The sequence below is a fragment of the Convolutriloba macropyga genome, chromosome 13 (assembly GCF_964194025.1).
Source record: "Convolutriloba macropyga chromosome 13, txConMacr16.3, whole genome shotgun sequence".
In the NCBI taxonomy this organism is placed as follows: domain Eukaryota; kingdom Metazoa; phylum Xenacoelomorpha; order Acoela; family Convolutidae; genus Convolutriloba; species Convolutriloba macropyga.
In genome coordinates, this window is record NC_134480.1 from 30,510,252 (window position 1) to 30,531,870 (window position 21,619).

The 21,619-nt window shown below is 34.4% G+C and overlaps 1 protein-coding gene across 1 annotated transcript in view; it reads left to right on the forward strand.

Annotated features, from left to right (window-relative positions):
* Positions 1-21,619, forward strand: part of LOC142351580 (uncharacterized) — a 462,469-nt gene that overhangs the window by 402,803 nt on the left and 38,047 nt on the right. Inside the window, exon 6 of the mRNA XM_075403689.1 lies at positions 4,493-4,813. Within this exon, the coding sequence (XP_075259804.1) occupies positions 4,493-4,813 (321 nt within the window). The remainder of the gene's footprint in view (positions 1-4,492; positions 4,814-21,619) is intronic.

A 21,619-nucleotide genomic window follows, 5' to 3' on the forward strand; every position in this document is an offset into this window, starting at 1 on the left:
TTTTTATAGCCCTATTTTTGGAATTTTTCTTAAATTTTTCTCTCAGTTTCTTGATGCATTTGTCATATTTGTCCAGTTTATCTAATTTTAGTGACAGATTCATCTCTTTCAAGGTTTTTGCGTGAGTTAATGAGTATTTTGAAATGAGTCATATATGGTTATAAAGTTAAAAACTTCAAGGGTTTTAGCAATGATAGCTTTTTGGTTAGTTTGTAATTCTTAAGTTTCTCAACTTTTGAGATTTTGTCTTGTTGGCTTCAATGACTTGCCTCACTAAAAAAATGACTTCTGAACTCATTTATGGAACTTTAAATTTTATGAACATTTACTTGTTAAAAGTCAATAGTGTGCATCTAAGTAGTGCCAAACATATATGCCCTATTTCTTGATTATTAGAGTCTTGAGTTTTTGATTTCGAATATTAATTTTGGGATCTTCTCTGTTTGTGCCCCCCAGTTACAGAGCACGTGCCATTACATAGTAAGTCATTATGTAAAACATATTGCACGTGCATCTGAGGGGTGCAAATAATATGCGCCCACTAAGCTGAGCGCACAAACGGAAATGATCCTAATTTTGAAAAGCCCTATTAGGGCTTTCTCCTTATAGAGCTTATGTGTCTCATAAAAATGACAGTCCAAAGCTAACCCAAAAAGTCGAGTGATCTATTAAAGGACTGGTGGTCAATCTGTCCATCTAATCTCTTTAGTTGTTTCAATTCATGGAAGGGCCCAAGCGTCTATCGCGGCTATTTTCCGGCAATCTGCCGGCTATGTTAAAAAAAGAACGAAAACGAAGAAGTGGAGTAACAAATCTTTGATCTTGAAAAATGTTCAAAAATGGAACAAATTGCCCTCTTCAATAAGAATTTTTAACCGTAAAATTTGCTTTAAAAATGTTTTAACCGAGTTTTTGCTCGATCAACACAAGGATGTAACCGTTAATAGACAAATAGGAGCCTTCAAATCCTATTTTTACATATGAGAACGAACAGCCACAATTTCGATTATTATATTAATAACAATACTGATTAATTTATTTAACATTTTAAAGCATGTAGATATCTAACCTTTGGGTTATATTCTGAGTAATTTACATGTTACAACAAAAAAAGATCATATTTGTTACGATTAATAGCTTGAGAAATTTGGTTAGCGCTTGATGTTGCATGTTAACCTAATGCAACGTCCTGTCTTTTGACTGCCATGAAGTGATTATGGTTATTATCGGTACCTGTTGGTATCTCTCATTCGATTGGTTTCTCACCATTTTTCTTGAAGCTAGGGCAAAAATTAAGTAGATGAAAGCTAACGACATCCCAAACTAGTTCAAAATAGTTCTTCAAATTTTTAATGTCACAAGTTTTAGCAACTTTTTGATATAACTTGCTTTTTTCAAGTTTTTTTGTCGTTTTTTTTAGGTTTTTCAGCCTCAAGAGCCAAGGAGACCTCCTCTGAGACAAAAAATGGTGTGAAGGGGGTTCTTAGAAATCGATCCCACACCCCACCCACCCACCGCCCCCACATAGTCTCCCCAATCCACTTTTGCACCCCCGCTGCTGCGCTGACCTTACGCCCCTTCAATTAATCTAAAGCTAGCCTCACTAAACCGTGGCTAGCTACCGACGAAGCCAACCGCTCGCCGGTCGTTAGAGATTAATTCGCCCGACGTTAGTAGGTTATGTTTTGAGTGTTGCAGCTGCTGGGATGGCCGTAATCCAAGGTAAAATAATCATTTTTAGGAGTTTTTGAACCCAAAATGCTGCAATTTTTCACTTTTTGTCATTGGTTGATTAGTCTTCAATTGACGCTCTTCAAAGTTGATCAAGGTCTTTTTATGACCATTTTTGAGCTAATTGTTTTGGTACTGAAAACATAAATTCAAAAAATGGTACCTGTTTTAGCGATTTTATTCACATTTTTCAAAATGATTGTCGTTTTTTGTTTTTACAGCCTCCGGGGCAAGAAAACTTCCTCTAGTGTCTGATGATAGGTCCTACTGCATGGTTTCTAGTGACAATGGAATTGTTTTCAGCCAGGCAGCCTAGGGTTTAGATATTATGTTACTTCATTGTTGCTAGGAGTAATGCAATGGTTTTCAACGTTTTAATGTTATGAGCTTTGAAATTGTTTGATAAACATTGACAAATTTTCTATCTTTGAGACAATGACCCAAAATGGTGCAATTTCAGTTTTTTTCGTCTTCGAGTTTTTGTTCGATAATGGCCAATTGATGGTTCCCAAAGTTGCTAAAGGATTTCTGAAGGACATATTTGCTTTTAATGGCCGTTTTGTGTGCTAGATGTTTTGGTGCTGCAAACGAAAACGCAAAATGATAATAATTTATGCATTTCAGGTTTTTTATGAAGATTTGTCATTTTTTGAGTTTATTAATCTTTATGGTTCAGTAAAGCTTTTTTGGGCTTGAAATCGGGTTGCTGGATAGCCTCTGGGGACAATAAAATGATAAAATGGTTCTCAAGAAATTAACTCTATAAATTTCATTAAAATTTGCAATTGTTTTCAATTTTTTCTCAAATTTTTGGTCGTTTTGTAAGTTAATCCATCTTTATTATCCAATGAAACTTTTTAAGGTCTTGCAGATGGGTAACTAGACAGATTCCAGAAACAAAAAAATGGTTTTGAACTTTTTGATAATGCGAAATTAGGAAACTTTGAATTTTGCGATATTCATTTTTTTTAAATGCTCTCAAATGAAGTTTAGAGCAATTATAGTCCTTTTGGTTTTTTTATGCGATTTTTCACTTGATGGATTTTTTCTGGCCTGTTTGACTTTCTGTCCTTGAAACCGGAAGAAACAGTTAGCGCCCAGCGGGCGTTGAGTTTTCTTAAAGCCTTTCTGCTCACTAGTCTCTAAGTATGCGCTTCACAAACTGTTTTGGTGTCTTATACTTATGGTGTGAAGGGCGGTTGCTACAACCCCACCCACTTTTCACACCTCCCCCCAATTCTTACCCCTGGACACCGTTCATGTCGGCAGCCAAAGTCACCCTCCCACCGTTTGCTTTAACAGCCGCGAAGCGATAGCTGATTCCATTATTGGCCTTCTCTTGGTGTTGTTTAATTTTCGTCAAGATTTTTGTTACAGCCATATGACGTAACAATCATTTCAAATCTGCTTTTTGTTCATTCTTTCATGAAATTTCAACTGAAATGCGTGCCTGACGTCATTTTTCACTCTTATTGGAGCGAGTTTTTTTGTTCATTTGCGTGAAAAAGTTTTTTGGTCACACGTGACTTACTTCACTCTCAAAAATGACTTCCTCACTAGAAATATGACTTTTCTTCACTCTTATTCAAAGAGATAAGGTCAAGTTAGTGTGTGTCACTCTAATTGAAGGTTATTTGAGAGCAATGAATAGAAGTAGCCTCAGGATAATTAAATTCTTAATAAAAAGTATAACATCTCAGCATTTAATTTTTTTTGGTCTGTTTCTTTTACTATCTTTTTGAGACTGCAGATATACAAAGCTATTGCGGCTATTTTCTGGCAATCTGCCAGCTATGTTTAAGTATTTGTCATATTTCATTTTTTTTATCTTTATTGGCCAATAAAGCTTGTTCAAGGCGTTTCGCGGAAGTGGACCAATTTTGGCTTTCGTGTTAAAAGTTTCAACAGTTTCAGCAATTTTCTTTAGTTTGTTTGATTATTTTAGTTTCTCAACTTCTGAGATTTTTCTTTTTGGCTGGCATTGTTCAATTGATCTGCCTGCTGGTTCATTAGTAAGTTTTTCATTCCATTCTTTTTGGATTGTATTTGAGGACTTGTCCTTTATTTTGTCTTTCATTTGTGAGTACTTCTGTTGCTCGGACCGATTTGACTGTTTGAGTGCCTTTTTCAAACTTCTCACAAATTTTGAGTGATCAAATTGCTCTTTCATATTTTTTAGCTGGTGATTTCAATTGGCGGCATTATACTGATAAAAGTCAGATCAAACGTGCGCCTATATTGGTTGGCATTTTCCCACTAAAAATTTTAGTATTGTCTCAAATAACTCTAATATCAGCATTTTACGGTCTTTTTGAACGTGGATCTGACGTCGTACATCTGTCGAGTTTGTCATTAAGTAAATTGTATGATTTTGTTGAATCAATCTTTGATTTCATGACTTCTCGACTTATTCGTTGAAAGTGGCGGTCCAAACTCCTGTAGAAGTGCACTCGAATGCAACCCATTAAATGTCGAAGTTTTACCGGCAGAGATGCTTGAGTTTTAGCACTCGCCGTGATGTTTGATGGTTTCGTCTATGTCATTGTATTCTTCAAATGTGTAAAGTTCCCTATTTGTTATTGAAAGAATCGCATATATTAAGAACTCCCTAAAATCACTCCCTAAGTTGCGTGAAAGGTTTATGGTGTCTGATAGACCTTTTATTTTTCGAATGCAGCTCTCAACAACCATGTAAACAGCTATACCGCATTCATTAAGTCTTTCTTACAATGTAATAAAGTGTTCATTTGTTGACGTTTAGAAGCTGTCTCCACAGAAATGACGTCTAAGTTCTCGACCGGAGGAGTAAACAATGGAATGGGCGCGACCATTACTGACGAGCGTCAAGCCGAACGCAGCAGACAAGTTTCACCCTCTAATGTAATGAAAAAGATGAAATTGGACTCTGACTTCATCGACTATTCGCCGCCTCCTGAGGTGAATAATGCCAAGTCAGCAGGTGACAGTTTCTCTCCCCAAACAGACTTCTACTCATCCCCTCCTGCTCCTCCCCACAACTCTCATGAGGATGAGTTCAACGTTGCTCATGGTCTGAACAAATTTGCGGGCATCGATGAGAACGGTTAGCATCTGTCCATACATATTGTTTACACAAATAGTTTCGAGAGGCATTTTCGGGGAAAAACACAACGAAAACCCACCTAATTTTTGATAGGAAAAAATAAACCCGCACTTAATTGTTAAAGAATCGCGCATTCAGTCCATTTGGATTTTGTCGCATGCTTTAGCGGTCTGTGGCACTTGATGAAACTATCGCAACCCAACAAATAACGTGCGTATTTCAAAGTTAAAACAGGTATTTCATTGGGTTTTTCCGGAGGGGTTTATTTCTAACTATAGTCAGACTAGGGGTTGTTTTGGTGGTTTTTTTCCAAACCCATTTTTTGAGATCTGACGTAACTGAATTAAACAATTATTGAATTTGGCTGATCTTGGTAAACTTTTAATTGCTCTCAAAGAGAAGCAATTATTGTAGACGTGTCTCTTATGCAAAATTTTTGCTTCACCGTTTTTTGACTTCTCAAGTGACTTTGCCTTCTTAATTTTCTGCGTTGTGTGTGATCTAAAGTTCCCTCTCATTCACAATTTTAAGCAGCTGAACTCAATTGGCGGCAACTTAATGCTAAAAGTCAAATGATAATTGCGCCGAAATTGGTGCCATTTTGTCATCTTAAATCTTAATAGTCGTATGTATATTAACCTCTAATAAGGTTATTTGAAGCCCCCTAGTGAATTTCTTAGTCCCATTCAGGAGGCTACGCCCCCACCCCCAATTGATAAGAGCCTCCAGTAGTCGATCGAGAGCAGTTCTTTCGATGTTAGTCGGTTATGTTTAATAGCCGCCCTCATCTTCTCAGCCGGCTATTAAAGCGCTCCTATTTTTTTTACTTAGTCGAACTTTTTTTTCGCTTTACCAATTTTGCCGCTTTTTCGACATTTTGCGTGAAATCTTCAATCTGTCATTCTGCTCAAAGTCCTTTTAAACAGCAGCTGCTCAGCAAAGCAATTCAAAATGAAGAGAGTCAGTATTAAAAAATCAAAGTCAGAAATAGAAACGGAATAAACCCATAAAGCCCATTTTTAGATGCTCGGTACTTGAATTTTGTTCTCATAAGTTTTAGTTACTATCTATAATGCTGATTGGTATTGATACTAGACCCTGTAGCCTCTCACTGAGAGACAGGAGTATGTTCAATTACGAAATGACATCAAAATAAATCGCACTTATAAATGTTTTTATACAAAAATAAATTTTTGTTGATATTTTCTTTTCAATCCCAATAGAGTTAGTTATGAGAATCAACAGCGGCTATTTTCCGGCAATCTGCCGGGTATGTTGTTTATTAGCCGGCCATCATAGTGCTCCTATTTTTTTTTACAATTCAGCAATTGGATTGTATTGGTGCTTTTTTACGATCCAAAGCGTTTGGATTGTATTGGTGCTCTGTCTTTTCAATCCAAAGTTTTTGGATTGTATGGGTGCTGTCTTTTAACAATTCAAAGAATTGTCGGGTCTTTCCCATCATAACCCCCCTCCCATGAAATTATAGCCCCCATTATGGTATAATTACCATGATTGGGGGGATATAGGTTATCTGACCACTAAGCTGGGGGGGGGGCTATAATGGGAAAGACCCGAATTGTCTTGTATTGGGGCGCTGCGCTGTCTTTTTTGATCTGTTCCCACATTTTATGATTTTTGAAGCCAAATTGAAGTGTTGATTCTGGTCACTCCGATGCACGAAGTAGAGCGAAAAGGCGAGAAGTTCTGTGGTGTAATGTTTTTTGCTCTCATTATAAAGTGGATGATAAAAAGGCGGTTTTTTGTTGACATGCGGAATTTTACTTTTTTCCGTTTTTTATCTGATTATTTTCTAACTGATGTTACCAATCCATTCATAGTTCATTCTGGGTCAAGTTCTTTAGATCGTGTGAAGACTGTTTCACACCTTTTTCCATGACTTGAGCTTTTGAAACCGAATAAACAGGTAAAGTGCAGCGGGCAAGCATTTTTGCTAATATATTTAGTTTCTTCTTCTATGTTTGTGTCAACTGTAGCACCAGGAAAAAAGCACTTTTTACTAATTTTTTCAAGTTTGATTCGCAAATTTTTGTAATCTTCCATCAGTTTTAAATTTTATAGGGCAAGAAAGTTTTTATGGCTTAAAAAATGGGTTAAGGGAATGTTTTTAACCACACGGAAATGATTTTAACGATCTGGATATCATTAGTTTTTGAAACTTTTTTAATATTTGCCAGTTACTTGCTAATTGTTGAGTTTTTAAAAAAATGTTTAAACATTTTTCAGGTTTTATTTACTTTTAGTGACCATTGAGACAATTTTCAGGCTTCAAATTTCAGCAATTTTTGCTATACAGTTTTATTGTTTTTCCTAATTTTTTGTTCGTTTTAAAATTCTTTGTTTAAAGCAGTTTAGTTTTAAAGATTGCTAAAGCTCAAACTATGGTTTTGAATAGTTGTTATCATTGCACGAGCTACTTTGAAAGCTTTTTCTAATATTTTAGTGCCATTTTTGTTTTCTTTTTCTGGACAATTTTTTTCTGTTTGCATCCTTTTCGGCCATTTGTTTGTCTCGTATATTAACCGAATTTTTCTTGCAGACTGCAGAAATTCCACTTTGAATTTTTTGCTAGAAGATGCTGGTTTTGATGAAATTGGCCTCTTTGGTTTTACCTAAACTGTTAATCAACTGCAAATATCATTGTAATTTTTTTTGGTTTTGTTTTCTTTTGGTTTTTAGCTGCCATTAAAAACTGCTGGGTAATCTGTTGCCTATCCTGCTGCTGAGTTCTCGAATCTTGTTTGACATCACAAAAATGTTTCTGAGGACAATAACACTAATAATTTTTAGAGTTTTATTAATAGCCGCGAAGCGATAGCTGAGGCTATTATTGGCATTCTCTTGGTTTTTTTTATTTCGTCGTCAAGATTTTTGTTACGATCATATGACGTCACAATCACTTCAAATCTGCGTTTTGTTCATTCGTTCATGCAATTTCAACAGAATTGCGTGCGTTACGTCATTTTCCACTCTTAGTGGAGCGAGTTTTTTTACAATTCAAAAATTTGAATTGTATTGAGGTGCTGTCTTTTACCCACATATGTCCACCCATTATCATGAGTTTTGAAGTCAAATTGGTGTAGTGATTTTGGTCACGCCGAAACAGGAAATGGAGCGAAAAAGCGAGTGGTTTTGCGGCGTAAAGTTATTTCGCTCTAATTTTAAAGTAGAGTGAGGAAACAGTGTTTGAACAAAAATTCGCTTTCTCGCTGGTGGTTTTCTGTTCATATGCGGCAATTCAACTTTGATTTTTACTTTTTTTTCGATTTTTTGGACCGGGTTTTTTTCTAAATGGTTTTCCCAATCCATTCATAGTCCGTGGTCTAGTTTTCTGTCTAATCAGTGAAAATTCTTTGAATTATACGTCAGGACTTGTCCTGCTATGTTTGTTTATTCGTGTGATTGAGTTTTTGGTCACACGTGACTTACCTCACTCTTAAAAATGACTTCTCACTCTAAAATGGACTTTTCTTTACTTTAATTCAGAGAGATGAGGTCAAGTGAGTGTATATCACTCTAGTTGAAGGGTATTTAGGAGAAGCTAATAGAAACAGTAATAATTTATACAGATTCTTAATCAAAATTTGACATCTCAGCCCGTAATGAAGACTAAATTTCTGTTGTAGTGTGTCTTTTTTGATCTTTTTGAGACTGCAGATCTACGAAGCTATTGCCGCTATTTTCTGGCAATCTGTTAGCTATGTTTAAAAACTTGATTTTTTTTGGTTTTTGCTATTGTCTGTTTTTTGTGTCCAGAAAGATATCTGAAATGACATTTCGTGTTTCATTTTTTTCGAATTTATTCATAATAATTATCGGTTCTTGTTGCTGTAACAACCAAGTATCTACGATACAAATTCTGTTTTGATAATTTTTAATTTGTGTAAACTTTTTGTTTGGTTTGTGTTACTCAATTTTTCTATAAGTCAATAGTCGAGTCTTCAAGAATTTCATTCAATTCTCTAGATTTGTAATCCAGGACTTGTCATGTTATGTTTTTTCGTCGTCGAACAATTTTTTTTCACAGCTTTGTTCACGGCTTGTTCAATATTTCGCATGAAATCTTTTTGACTTCTCGGGCAGGATTCGTTCTTCGCTCATTCTGTTCAAAGTGATTTTAAACATCAGTTGCTCCCCAGAGATCTAAAGTCAATAGAATCAGTATCGAAAAATAAAATTAAAAACGGGATATACGCATAAAGCCCAATTTAGATGCACGCTACTTGAACTTTGTTCTAATAAGTTTCAGTTAAGATCTGAAATGCGTTCTCGCATTGATGATAACACCTGAATCCTCTCTTTAAGAAACAAACATATGCTAACTACAACATCCATTAAAAGTTTTTGCAGTTAATAATCCTAAGTCAAATTTGTAGCTGGGTTACAATGCATTATGGGCCTCTTTCTTGCGCGTGAAAAGCATTGGAGTTTTGTTACTAACCGCACTAAATAGGTAAGATAAATTTAATAAAAATCTTAATTTTCTTTTTGATTGTTGCAATCTGTAAACCGCAGCTGGCTGCTACCGCAGCCAAACACTCGCCGGTCGTTTGAGAGCAATTCGCCCGATGTTAGCCGGTTATGTTTAATTGCTCTGAAACAAAGTTTGTAGCAATTATATTAGTCCTGTGGTCTTTTTGGTGCAAATTTTTGCTTGACCGATTTTTCGTCTGACTCATTTGTTTTTTCGTCCTCTAAAACGGCATAACATGTAGCGCCCAGATGGCATTAAATTCTCTTAGAGCCTTTCAGCTCAATAGCCTCCAAGTATGCGATTCACAGAAATTGTTTTGTCCCCCCCCCCGCAGCGCTCACCTCACGTCCCTTAAATTAAGCTAAAGCTAGCCTCACTAAACCTGAGCTGGCTACTGATGAAGTGAACCGGTCGTTTGAGAGCAATTCGCCCAACGTTAGTGGGGTATGTTTTTGTTTATTCAGTAAAAATATCTATATATGCGGATATTGTAATCAAATGTTTCAAAAAATTGAATTGTATTGCTCCTTCACGAAGTAATTAGTGCAATCTTTTGAGGGCAATTTTTTAATTGCTCTCAAACGAAGTTTGTAGCAATTATATTAGTCCTGTCGGTCTTTTTTATGCGATTTTTCGCTTGACCGATTTTTCGTCTGACGCTTTTGACTTTTGGTCCTCAAAAACGGGATAAACAGGTAGGGCCCAGCATGCATTAAGTGATCTTAGAGCCTTTCTGCTCTGTTTCAGCTCAAACTGTTTTGGAGACCTATACTTATGGTGTGAAGGGCGGAAGAAAGGTTGAAGACATCCCACCCCCACTGTTGAACCCCCGCCACTATTTCCCCTCACCCCCCCCCCAACGCGCTGTTGCCCCCCCCCCACCCACTGTTGCCCACCCCCTCCCTCTCCATCAGCCCCCCCCCCCCCCAGTGCACCACTCCTCCCACCCCCTCCCTCTCCCCCTCCCACCGTGGCTACGTTGGAACAACCGTTCGCTAAAAACAAGCAATTTTATACTAATTTTAACAATTTTTTTCAAGCTTTTTGAAAATGTTTGTCATTTTTTGAGTTCTTTCAGCCCTAGGTGTCAAGGGTAGGGTTTTTTAATAGGTTACTGCATAGTTTCTAGTGGTAGTGGAATGGTTTCAACATTTCAACATCGCGATTTTTGTCATTTTATTTGACAAAACGAGCACACTTTTCCATTTTTTTGACATTTAGTTTTCATTATTCAATTTTTTACAGACCCAGAGGCCAGAAAGGCTCCTAAAGGGTTTAATAATAAGTCACAGAGAAGTTTTTTATTGGCCATGGAATAGTTTTAAATTTTTTTTATCACATAATTTAGCAATTTTTAAATAATTTTTTTTTCATTTTTCAATTTTAAAAAACTTTGTCGGTTTCTCTCGCCTCAAGAGCCGAGGAACCTTCTTTAGGGTTTAACAATAGGTTTCTGTATAGTTTTTTTAAATGTAATGGAATGTTTCTCAAGATTTCAACACGAATTTCAGCATTTTTTTTATTTCAAAACCTGCAATTTTTTTGAATTGTTTTTTTATTACAAAACTTGCAATTTTTTTGCAATTTTTTGAACAATTTTTTGGAATTATTGTTTCTGGGCCATGGATTCGTTTTCAACTTCTATTATCACAATTTTTAGCAGTTTTTTATGCAACCTGCAATTTTTAAGTTTTTTGAAATTTTTGGTCAATTTTTATGTTTCTCCAGTCTCAAGAGCCACTTAAGGTCCTCTAGGATAACGTCAACTTTGATTATAGGTTACTGCATAGCTTCTAGACGTAATGGAATGTTTTTCAAGATTTTAATATTAGCAAATTTTTAAAAATATTGAAATTTTTTCAAGTATTTGAATCTTTGAATTGTTTATCGTTTTTCGGCAACAGGGTCCCAGGGACCTCCTCCAGGGTTTGATGATAAGCTGTTGCATAGTTTTTGGAGTTAATGGAATGATTATCATTATTTTAGTGACTCCAGCTTTAGCATTTTTTTTTGATAAAATTCAATTTCTGAAAATTTTTCGGAAAATTTTTATCTTGTTCTAAGTTTATGGATCTTTATGAGCCAGTGAAGCTATTTAAAGCTTGAAATAGGGATACTGGATAGTCTCTTGAGACAATAAATTGTTGCTATTGTTTTCAAAATTTTTGAATATTTTTGTCCTTTTCTGAGTTGAACGAGCATTACTGGCCAACGAAGCTTAAGTCTTGCAGATGGGTTACTTGACATAACTACAGAGACAAAAAGTAGTTTTAAACTTTGTCACTGCGAAATTTGGAAGCTTTTCTTTTAAATTTTTCATTATTTTGCAATTTTTTAAAATATCAGTTTATTTGATTTATTTACTAACAAGGATAGAAAACTAAAAGTTGAAGAGTCGAATCAAGCTAAAGCTTGCCCCACTAAACCGTGGCTAGCTACTGACGAAGCCTACTGCTCGCCTGTCATTTGAGAGCAATTCGTCCGACGTTAGTCGGTTATGTTTTTATTATGCCGTCAATTCTAAATCCGACAAACTTGAATGATCCATTTGAACGCACTAGAAAACTGCGATTGAAATTTGAGGTTTTAATGGTTATTAAACCAATAGTAATAATATTGATAGCAATGCTGAGGAAAACGGCTTATTAACTGAGTATTTTTCAGCAGTTCAATTTCTTCCAATTTTGCTGAATAAAAATTCTTGTTTAGAACAGTATTTTTCGTTTTCGAAGTTCTTTAAGAGTTTTTCATAAGGGCCATCATCTTAACACATTCTCGAAATCTGTTACGAACTTAAATGTATTTGAATAAATTCACTTCTAGTTGACAAAAACACGAAATGGTGCAGCGGTAATGAACTTGCAAAAACCTTTGAGATTTCCAGAATTCGAATTGAAGAGACAGGTCTATTGAAGTGTAACGATCTAATCATTGTATAATTTTGATAATTTTATAATTGATCTAAAATTTTTATAATTTGATCCAAAAATTGATTTTGCTGTAACTGTTTATCATATTGTTTTTGTATCCGTTAATTAGCATTGATATTGGGTCTCTTTTCGGGGCAGTGAGGTTTGAAAAACTCGTCTTTTCCCTCCAATTTAATTGGCTTTTGCTTCTTAGAATTTACAAATCTGCCTTTAATTACTATACAAGAAACAAAATTAGACGTGATTACGTGGCTCAAACATTCGATTTCTTGTAATTTATTCACAGTTTTCACATTAACAAGAGACCAATCGATTGGTTAATATTAGCGGGGTTCGTGGTTCTAAATACCTGAAATATATTCACTTTTTAAACTATCAAATTGATGTTGCGCTGTAAATTTGCATTTTAACAGCCTAGTTGTTGCATACTTTCAGTCAATTGTTGCATTGAACAGTGGTTGCAGTCTTCCTTAGCAAATAACAGTCGCTTTTCTGTAAGTACGTTAATTTCTGTCTAATTTGATTTTTTTTATTTCCGTGATGAACCAGTGCGATTTTTACTTTATTCAAACGGCAAGCGTCACTAACACTCAGCAAAAAAGTTTTATCATTTTTGAGAAATGAATGTTGAAAAGCTCCTCGCTCGAAAATACAGTTGGACTGCCATGAATAATACATGTAGAATGAAGATAGCTTCTGATTTTCCAAGAAACGTTCTATGTTAGTGACTAAACTTCAGCTTTAGAAAGTTTGGCCACTGATCGGGTTGTTGCATTAAAACAACTTGGTTCTCCTACGCGTATAGCTTATGTTCCTCTTAAAACTGATGTGTTAAATTGGTCGTTCCGGAAAGGATTTGTTATATGCGTTTGTTGTTGATGGTCCAATTCCTCGAATAAAAATCAATTCAAAACTTTATATTGTGTGCACATTATAAAAATTATATGACCCATATTGAATTAACGGAATATTAACGGAATCTAATGACTGTTCTCCACACAAATGCAACAAACAATGCGACCATTAAGCAGAGACTTGATGTTTATATCTTGGTACGCTTGTTTTTTTTTTTACAATTCCAAGAATTTAAATTATTGGGGTACGCTTTTTTTTACAACTCGAGCAAGAGTATCAGTGGAGTGGATTTTTATCAATGATTTTGTGGAAGTGTTTTGGATACAGTATATACCGCACGTGATAATGTGTTTAAGTCAAACTGCTGAAAAAATTGATAAGCAAAGAGGTTGATTTTCTGTTGATGACCCATTTTTGAGTCGTCGAGAAAGGTAGGTGTAAAAAAATTAAGCTGAGCGAGCAAAGCTTTCTTTCACGTGCTCCAATTTCAAAGCAATTTTCGAAAGCTCATTTTGGCGTCATTAAATTTTTCCAATAGGCTGTATTAAAGGTTTTTTAAGATAATTTGTACCTATTTTGACTGTTTGTTTGTTTGTTTGCGTTTTTGTCATAAGTTTTCAGTTTGTGTCCAAGTTAGGTTGATTAGCAGGAGTTTTTTCTCATTGATTTGTTGAGTTTTTGGTAACGTAAACATCAGAAAATTCAAAAACTGCCAAAAAACTGGCTGCTTGTTTGAGGTTTTTTTTGCATTTTTATAAAAAAATTTCTCGTTAAGCATCTTTTTTTTCTATCGGCTAACGAGAATGAACTTTTCTGTTTTCTTTTGCAATTTAGCTGGTTTTTAATGTATGTGTTTGGCAAGAAAAGTTAAATGCAATCCGAAAAGGTACTTGTAAATTAAATTTGGAGCAGTACTTAAAGTTCATGGAGTACTCAAGTTCAATTTTCTTGAAGGAACAAGATGTGATTCACTGATTTAAAAATAGTTAAAGTAAATTCATTTTTTGAGAGTTCTGCCATTGTCTGAGTCTCATTGAAAATTTTGCGATGAAAAAGAGCATTTACAAAAACAAATTTGAAGCAGAAAAAAGTAATTTTAAGCAGAAAAATGAAGTTGGCGCAATAACAAAAAATCACGGAATACTCTAGTTCAAGGTATTTGAAGGAGCAAGATATGATTCACAGATATAAAAATCTTTGAATTAAATTCATTTTTTTGAGAGTTCTGCCATTGTCTGAGTCTCTAAGAAAGTATTGCGAAGAAGAGCAATTACAAAAACAACTCAAGCAGAAAAAAAGTAATTTTAAGTAGAAAAATAAAGTTGGCGCAGTACCCAAAGTTGACGGCGTACTCTAGTTCTAGTTATTTGAAGGAGCAAGATGTGATTCACAGATTTAAAAATCTTTAAAATAAATTCATTGTTTTAGAGTTCTGCTATTATCTGAGTCTCATTGAAAATTTTGCGATGAAACAGAGCAATTACAAAAACAAATTTTAAGCAGAAAAAGTTTTTTTTCACTTGCTCCAATTTCAAAGCAATTTTCGAAAGCTCATTTTGGCATAATTAAGTTTTTCCAATCGGCTGTTTGAAAGGTTTTTTATGGTAATTTGTACCTATTTTGACTGTTTGTTAGTTTTTGTTTATATTATAAGTGTTCAGTTTGTGTCCAAGTTAGGTTGATTAGCAGGAATTTTTGCTCATTGATTGTTTCCTTTTTGAGTTTTTGGCAACGTAAACATCCGAAAGTTCAAAAAGTTACCAAAGAACTTGTTTGAGGTTTTTTTTGCATTTTTTTCAAATTTCTCATTAATCATCTTTTTTCTATTGGTAAACTAGAATTCACTTTTCTGTTTTCTTTGGTCATTCAACAAATTTTTTTTGTATCTAATAGTCAAAAAAAGTTAAGTGCAATCCGAAAAGATACTTGTAAAATAACGTTGGCACAGTACCTAAAGTTCATGGAGTACTCAAGTTCATGTTATTTGAAGGAGCAAGATGTGATTCGCAGATTTAAAAATACTTAAAGTAAATTCATTTTTATATGAAAATTCATTATAAAAGTTATAACCCATATTGAATAGATCACAAAGTCTACCGCTGATTATAAATTAACGGAATCTAATGACTGTGCTCCACACAATTGTAACACACAATGAGACCATTAAGCAGAGACTTGATGATTATATCGTTGTACGCCTGTTTTTTTACCATTCCAAGAATTTGAATTATTGGGGCACGCTTCTTTACAACTCGGAGAGTCGAAGAAGAGTATAGATGGAGTGGATTTTTAGGAATTTTTTTTGGGTTGTATTGGATACAGTAAATACCGCACGTGATAAAGTGTTTATTAAGTCGAAGTGCTGTAAAAATTGACAAGCAAAGAGTATGATATTCTGTTGATGGCGCATTTTTGAGAGTTCGAGAAAACTGGGTGTAAAAACACTTGAGCGGAGCGCGAACATTTCTTGCACGTGCTCCAATTGCCAAGCCATTTTTGAAAGCACATTTTGGCGCATTTTTTCCAATTGACGATATCATAGGTTTTTTATGGTAATTTGTACCCATTTTGACTGTTTGTGCGTTTTGTCATAAGTTATCAGTTTTTGTGTTCAAGTTAGGTTGATTAGCCGGAATTTTTTCTCATTGATTTGTTCCTTTTTTGAGTTTGTGTAACGTTAACATGTTAACATCAGAAAATTCAAAAACTGCAAAAAACTTGGCTGCTTTTTTTGAGTTTTTTTGCCTTTTTTCAAATTTCTCATTGAGCATCTTTTTTCTATCGGCTAACGAGAATTCAGTTTTCTGTTTTCTTTTGCCATTTATCTAGCTTTTTATATATGTATTTGGCGAAAAAGTTAAATGCTGTCCGAAAAAGTACTGGTAAAAAAAGTTGGCGCTGTACTTAGTGCATGGAAAACTCAAGTTCAGTTTTCTTGAAGGAGCAAGATGTGATTAATAGATTTCAAAATCGTTAAAGCAAACTCATTTTTTAAGAGTTCTGCCATTTTTTGTTCCCTCTATGAAATTATTGCGATGAAAAAGAGCAATTACAAAAACAAATTTTCAGCAGAAAAAAAAGTAATTTTAAGCAGAAAAATAAAGTTGGCGTAATACCTAAAGTTCACGGAGTATTCTAGTTCAAGTTATTTGAAGGAGCAAGATGTGATTCACAGATTTAAGTCTTTCAAGTAAATTCATTTTTTTTAGAGTTCTGCCCTTATCTGAGTATCTGTATGAAAATATTGCGATGAAAAAGAGCAATTACAAAAACAAATTTCAAGCAGAAAAATTATGTTTGATTCAACTTTCTTGAACATTATTTGATTTTATGAAATCGTCATTTATATTTTCGTTTTTGTAGTAGAAGCTAGGCAATTGCGAATGTATACTATGGGATCAAACGGATATTATATATAGGTATACTACGGGTCAGCTACTCAAACGGATACTAGTTTGGGCTTGTCTTTTTCTTTTTAAAAAAACATTTGCTTTACCCTGCGTTCACGTTTTTTTAACTGCTCTTGAACGAAGGTCATAGCAGTTATTGTAAACGCCATGGTTTTTTTTAGACAAAATTTTTGACCATTTTGCGCTTTTCTAGAACATTCTTTGTCTTCTCAGGTGACTTTTTGACTTTTTCGTTCTTCATTTTATGAGTGATCTCTATTGCTCTCACTCCGGAGTACAGCTTGTTGTTGAAATAAAATTGATTGCAGCATAGAACGAGGATAGGCGAGTGGGCAGTGCTTTGGTCCGGGAGAGGGAGATCGATGGTTCGAATCCCGGCGTGGTAAACTGTTTTTGCACCCTTAAAGAAAAATTTATATAGGCTACAGCCCCTGAAATAAATTGCCTCGCCTGTCGTTCAAGAGCAATTCTTACGACATTAGTCGGTTTATGTTTCAATTTAGCGTTTGAGATCTGACTTAACTCGCTCAGTGTTTCAACTGATTGAGATTTTTACTTCATTCAGATAAGCCGATGAATATGTGACTTTTCGAGATAAGCCGATGAAGACATGACATTCCTCACTCAAGAAAACGATTTTGAAAAGGTAGAAAACTACGGAACTCAATGGAGTGCAAAGTTCCGCGTTGCTCTGCAAAATTTAATTAGCTGTAAAGAAGTTTCTGACATATTCGCTCTTTATAACAGTAATTGTAGCTCTACTGATGCTTTGAAAGTAAGAACTAACGGTTTTGTGCTAACGGTTTTTTAGCTTTGAACAATAAATTATTAGCGTACTGAAGGAGGGAGTAAAAAATTTGGGAAAAAAATCAAGCATCTGTTTCTTTTAAGCAGTTGGAACTGTGATAGCTGCTCCGAACTGGATTTCAGAGGCGTGCTGTGGTCAAACCGAGATCAGCTTTTGTGATCAAATTTAAGACCATTATGTGGTTCCATCCAAGAAGTTGTGGTTCCATCCAATCTTTGTATAGTCTCGTGTTTTCTGCGACAAAATTAGTGGCCTTATAAACGTAGAAATGCTCAGTTCCCACCATGAATTTAATATTCAGTTGCCCTGAACTTTGTATGAATGATTGATTACAACCATTGTCTTTTTTATAGCTGCGAAGCTGTAAGCTGAGCGTAGCTATATTGCGGTGCTCTTGGTTTTTTACGACTCGAAGAGGAGTATTGGTTTTCTTAAGGTTTTTTTTTTTACCGGAAGTACTATTCGTTCAGACGCTGTTTTGACCTAAAAGCGAAAGTGAGAAAAATGGCCATGTGAACTAATTTTTTCTGAGCGAGAGAAGTTTTTTGATCATGCGCTGCGTTTAGTGAATGACTTTTTGACTTCGAAAAGTAGTTTTTGACTGAATGGCACATATAGATAACCGTTTTTAGCCGTTTTTTCGTCCAAGTGGCCCATTTTTTTGCTTGTAATTTGGTTTTTTGTAGAAATGTTTTTTATTCGATGCTATATTGAAATGTAAACCTTGGAAATTAATAGCACAGTGTTTTGCAGAGCCTGAAAACGCGTTTCAAGTTCAAAATTGGCAATAAATTTTTTGATTTTTTAATTAATTTTTGGCATTTTTCCTATTATTTTCTTAATTTTTGGATCTTTTAGCCGTCTTTTTGTCAAAAATCAGTCAATATTACAACTTCCCGTTGACAATTCATATACGCGATGCCTCTTTTTACCTCGATGTAATTTTGTTTTATAAAATTGTACATATGCTAATCCGATTTTGGTAGTTTTTTTTCCTATTTTTCTCAGTTTTTTGTCTGTATTTTGGTTTTAATTACTAGAAATATGCTTTTTGTGCAACATGAGGGGCTTTAATTTTGTTTCATAAAAACGTCAATAATTTTTTAGCGCTAAATTTTCGAAAAACAGTGCAAGTTTTTTACAAATGCAGTCCTAAAAATTTTTTGACCTTTTTTTGCAAAATGTTTCAATGTTTCGTATGTTTGATTTATGCTTTTTATTTTTTTTTTGATCTGTTCAGGAGGATAGATTTTTTGTCTCTGATGTATCGTTGTATTTTCTATGTCTCGATGGCTGAAAAATGAAATGGTGTTAGTTTTTCTTGTTTTTTTAAATTTGATTTTTTAACTTTCAAAACTTTTAAACTTTGATTTGAACTTTCAAAAATCAAGAATTAGTCTTTGTTACGGTGTTCCTTACATTGTGTCCATATTGTTCACATTCTAGCTTGTATAATTCTAGCTCTGTCCTGGCACCTACATTTATACCTGTTTTATTGATTTTTTCAGTTATTAACAAATTTATTATTTCGGCTTTTTCTTAGATTTTCGTCATTTCTTTGGGTTGCAATTGATTTCATTCAACATAAGCAGTACTAAGAGTTTACTAGAAAGCCTTTTCCAAAATTGCTACTTATTACTTTTTATTGTATTTTTTTCCGACCTTGGTATTGTTCTTAAACATTTTTTTGCCTTCAAATATTACTCGGTTGCTTTTCTATGAATATTTTAATTTTTGAAATAGTTTGAAATCATGTTGTCTAGCATATATACAGGAAGAAAAAAGTATTTGTTGTTTTTGTCTTAATTGCAGTGATGAGAAATCTAACTGCAGTAGTTTTCTGATTCTTAACTTTGAGCATTATTTTTTGAAAAATTTAATTTAGTTTAAGTTAATATTATCTGCCGTTTGCTTTAGCGATCTTTTTGAGATTAGAATCATGAATTATTTGAGGGCAGTTGATAGTCCTGTCAGTTTTTTGAGACTATCAGTGTTTTGACTATCCTAATTATTTTGCACTTATCCTTACCAAACGTTTTCAATAAAAAATATTTTTGCGGCATTTTGTTTCTCTTGGTGACAGTGGTTTAAATTTCACCAATTTTTAGATCAGACCCGGGGCGGGGGGTAATGAGTTTTTGGTTTATTAAAAAAGGTAATGGTTTCAGCTGCAATTAGGTTTTTTCAAATTTTTACGCTTCGAGTCGCTTCCGGAATTCTTCCGGCTATGTTTTTTTGTTTCGTCGTCTGACGCTTCATTTTCGTTTTACATTTGTTCTAGAACATTCTGTCTCGTCACTGCTTAAATGGCTTTTTCGCGCTTGATTTCACGCTTTCTGCGTGACCTAAATTGCAGTTGTTCAGAAACCGAATCTGTTCGTAAAACAAAGTTGATTGTAAAACAGATTGTATGGTCCGACAGCCGAGTGGTTAAGGCGACTGGCTAATAATCCGGAGATTGCCGGTTCGAGACGCGACAGGGAAATTTTTTTGCACCCAAAACAACCTCCTTTGAAATAAACTTGTAAGTTTTATAGGCGGCGGCGATAACTATTATCAACTCACTTCTGTATCTTTTTCCATCTGTATTTTACGGCACGCAGGTCTATTTCGCAGCTATTCCGGCAATCTGCCGGCTATGTTATGTATAATTTCTGCATCGACTGAGTTGATTGCAAAATTTGTTTTCCGATTTACAGAATGTATTTCAAAACAAAATATGTTTTCCGACTGGATAAATTTAGATAGAGGTGTTCCCTCAGGGTACTATATTGGGTTCCCTCTTATTTAATTGATACGTTAATGATAAAGACATTCATGCGAATTGTCAGTCAATTCAATATATCGATGAGGCGTTAGTTCTATCGTTTGAAAAAGATTGATAAATGTAAATCTCCATCGAATTAGCAATCTCAAATTTATTTACATACTTCAATGAAAAACATTTACAAATTAACAGTAACAAAACAAATAATTGTATTCAAATGTAATGGGGAAGAGAAGTAAGTTGATTTACTAGTAAATAACCAGAATTTTTTGGAAAAGCAGTATGTCAAGTATCTTGGAGTTATTATTGACAATAAACTAACCTATCAAGAAAAAGTGGAGGCTATTGAACAAAGTGGCGCAATGAATAAGAACTTATATATCTTACGAGCCTGTGTTCCTAAGGAAATGACAAAAAACACTTAATGATTGTTTTGTTTCATGTCATCTGCAATACTCAGCCGTAATTCTGTCAACTATTGATTAAAGAATTAATTTTTATCTTTGGAACTTCTTTCGAACTTCAATTAAACTGGGCTGTCAAATCTTGTATTAACAAAAAAAATATTTTTGAAAATGAAATATTTAATGCTACCAATAACAAATATGCTGAGTTACAAAAGAAATTCAGTTAAATCGTTTTTTATCTAATTCGTTTTGTTCATTATACAAAAGAAATTCTGTTAAATACGAAACCAGCTTTTTTCAAACAGGAAATAAACTGCCAATTGGATAATACTATTGGCATAAGCTCTCAGATAATTTATACATCACACAAAATGTTTACTCTTAGCTTTTTTCTTCAAGGTTTTTTATTCTACAGAACAAAATTTCACCGAACCTAACTTTCTGCAAATGAAAAGAGTTGAAAATGCTACAAAAAGTTTTTTAATGAAATTTTAGGGACCCACGAAATTTAATACATATTTGGATTTCTTGGACATTCGAACTGTCTGTTCTGTCAGCTCAAACTGTTTTGGAAATTCATACTTATACATATGGTGTGGAGGGCGGTTCTTAGAGGTTGAAGACAACCCCACTGTTGACCCCCCCCCTATCCCCCACCCACCCCCCACTGAGCTTTTTAAGTGTCTCTAGCCTTAAGGGCCACGGAACTTCCTCCAGGGTTTGATAATATGTTACTGCATAATTTATAGATCTGATGGAATGTTCTTCAAGAGTTTAATATTACGAATTTAAACGTTTTAAAAATATTTGCAATTTTTTCTTGGTTTTGAATTTTTTCCGGCAACAGAGCCCTGGGACCTCCTCCAGGGTTTGATAATAAGCTGCTGCATAGTTTGTATAGTTAATGGGGTTGTGATCAAAATTTTTATGACTCCATTTTTAGTAATATTTTAGTACTAAAAATTAACTAGTTTCAAAGTAATAAAATTTAAACTTTTCAAATTTTTGGAAACTTTTTATGTTCCAAGCGTATGGATCTTTATGAGCCGGTGAATCTATGAGGCTTGAAACAGGGATGCTGGATAGTCTCTTGAGACAATGAAATGGTTCTTAAGATATGTCCTGAATTTTAGT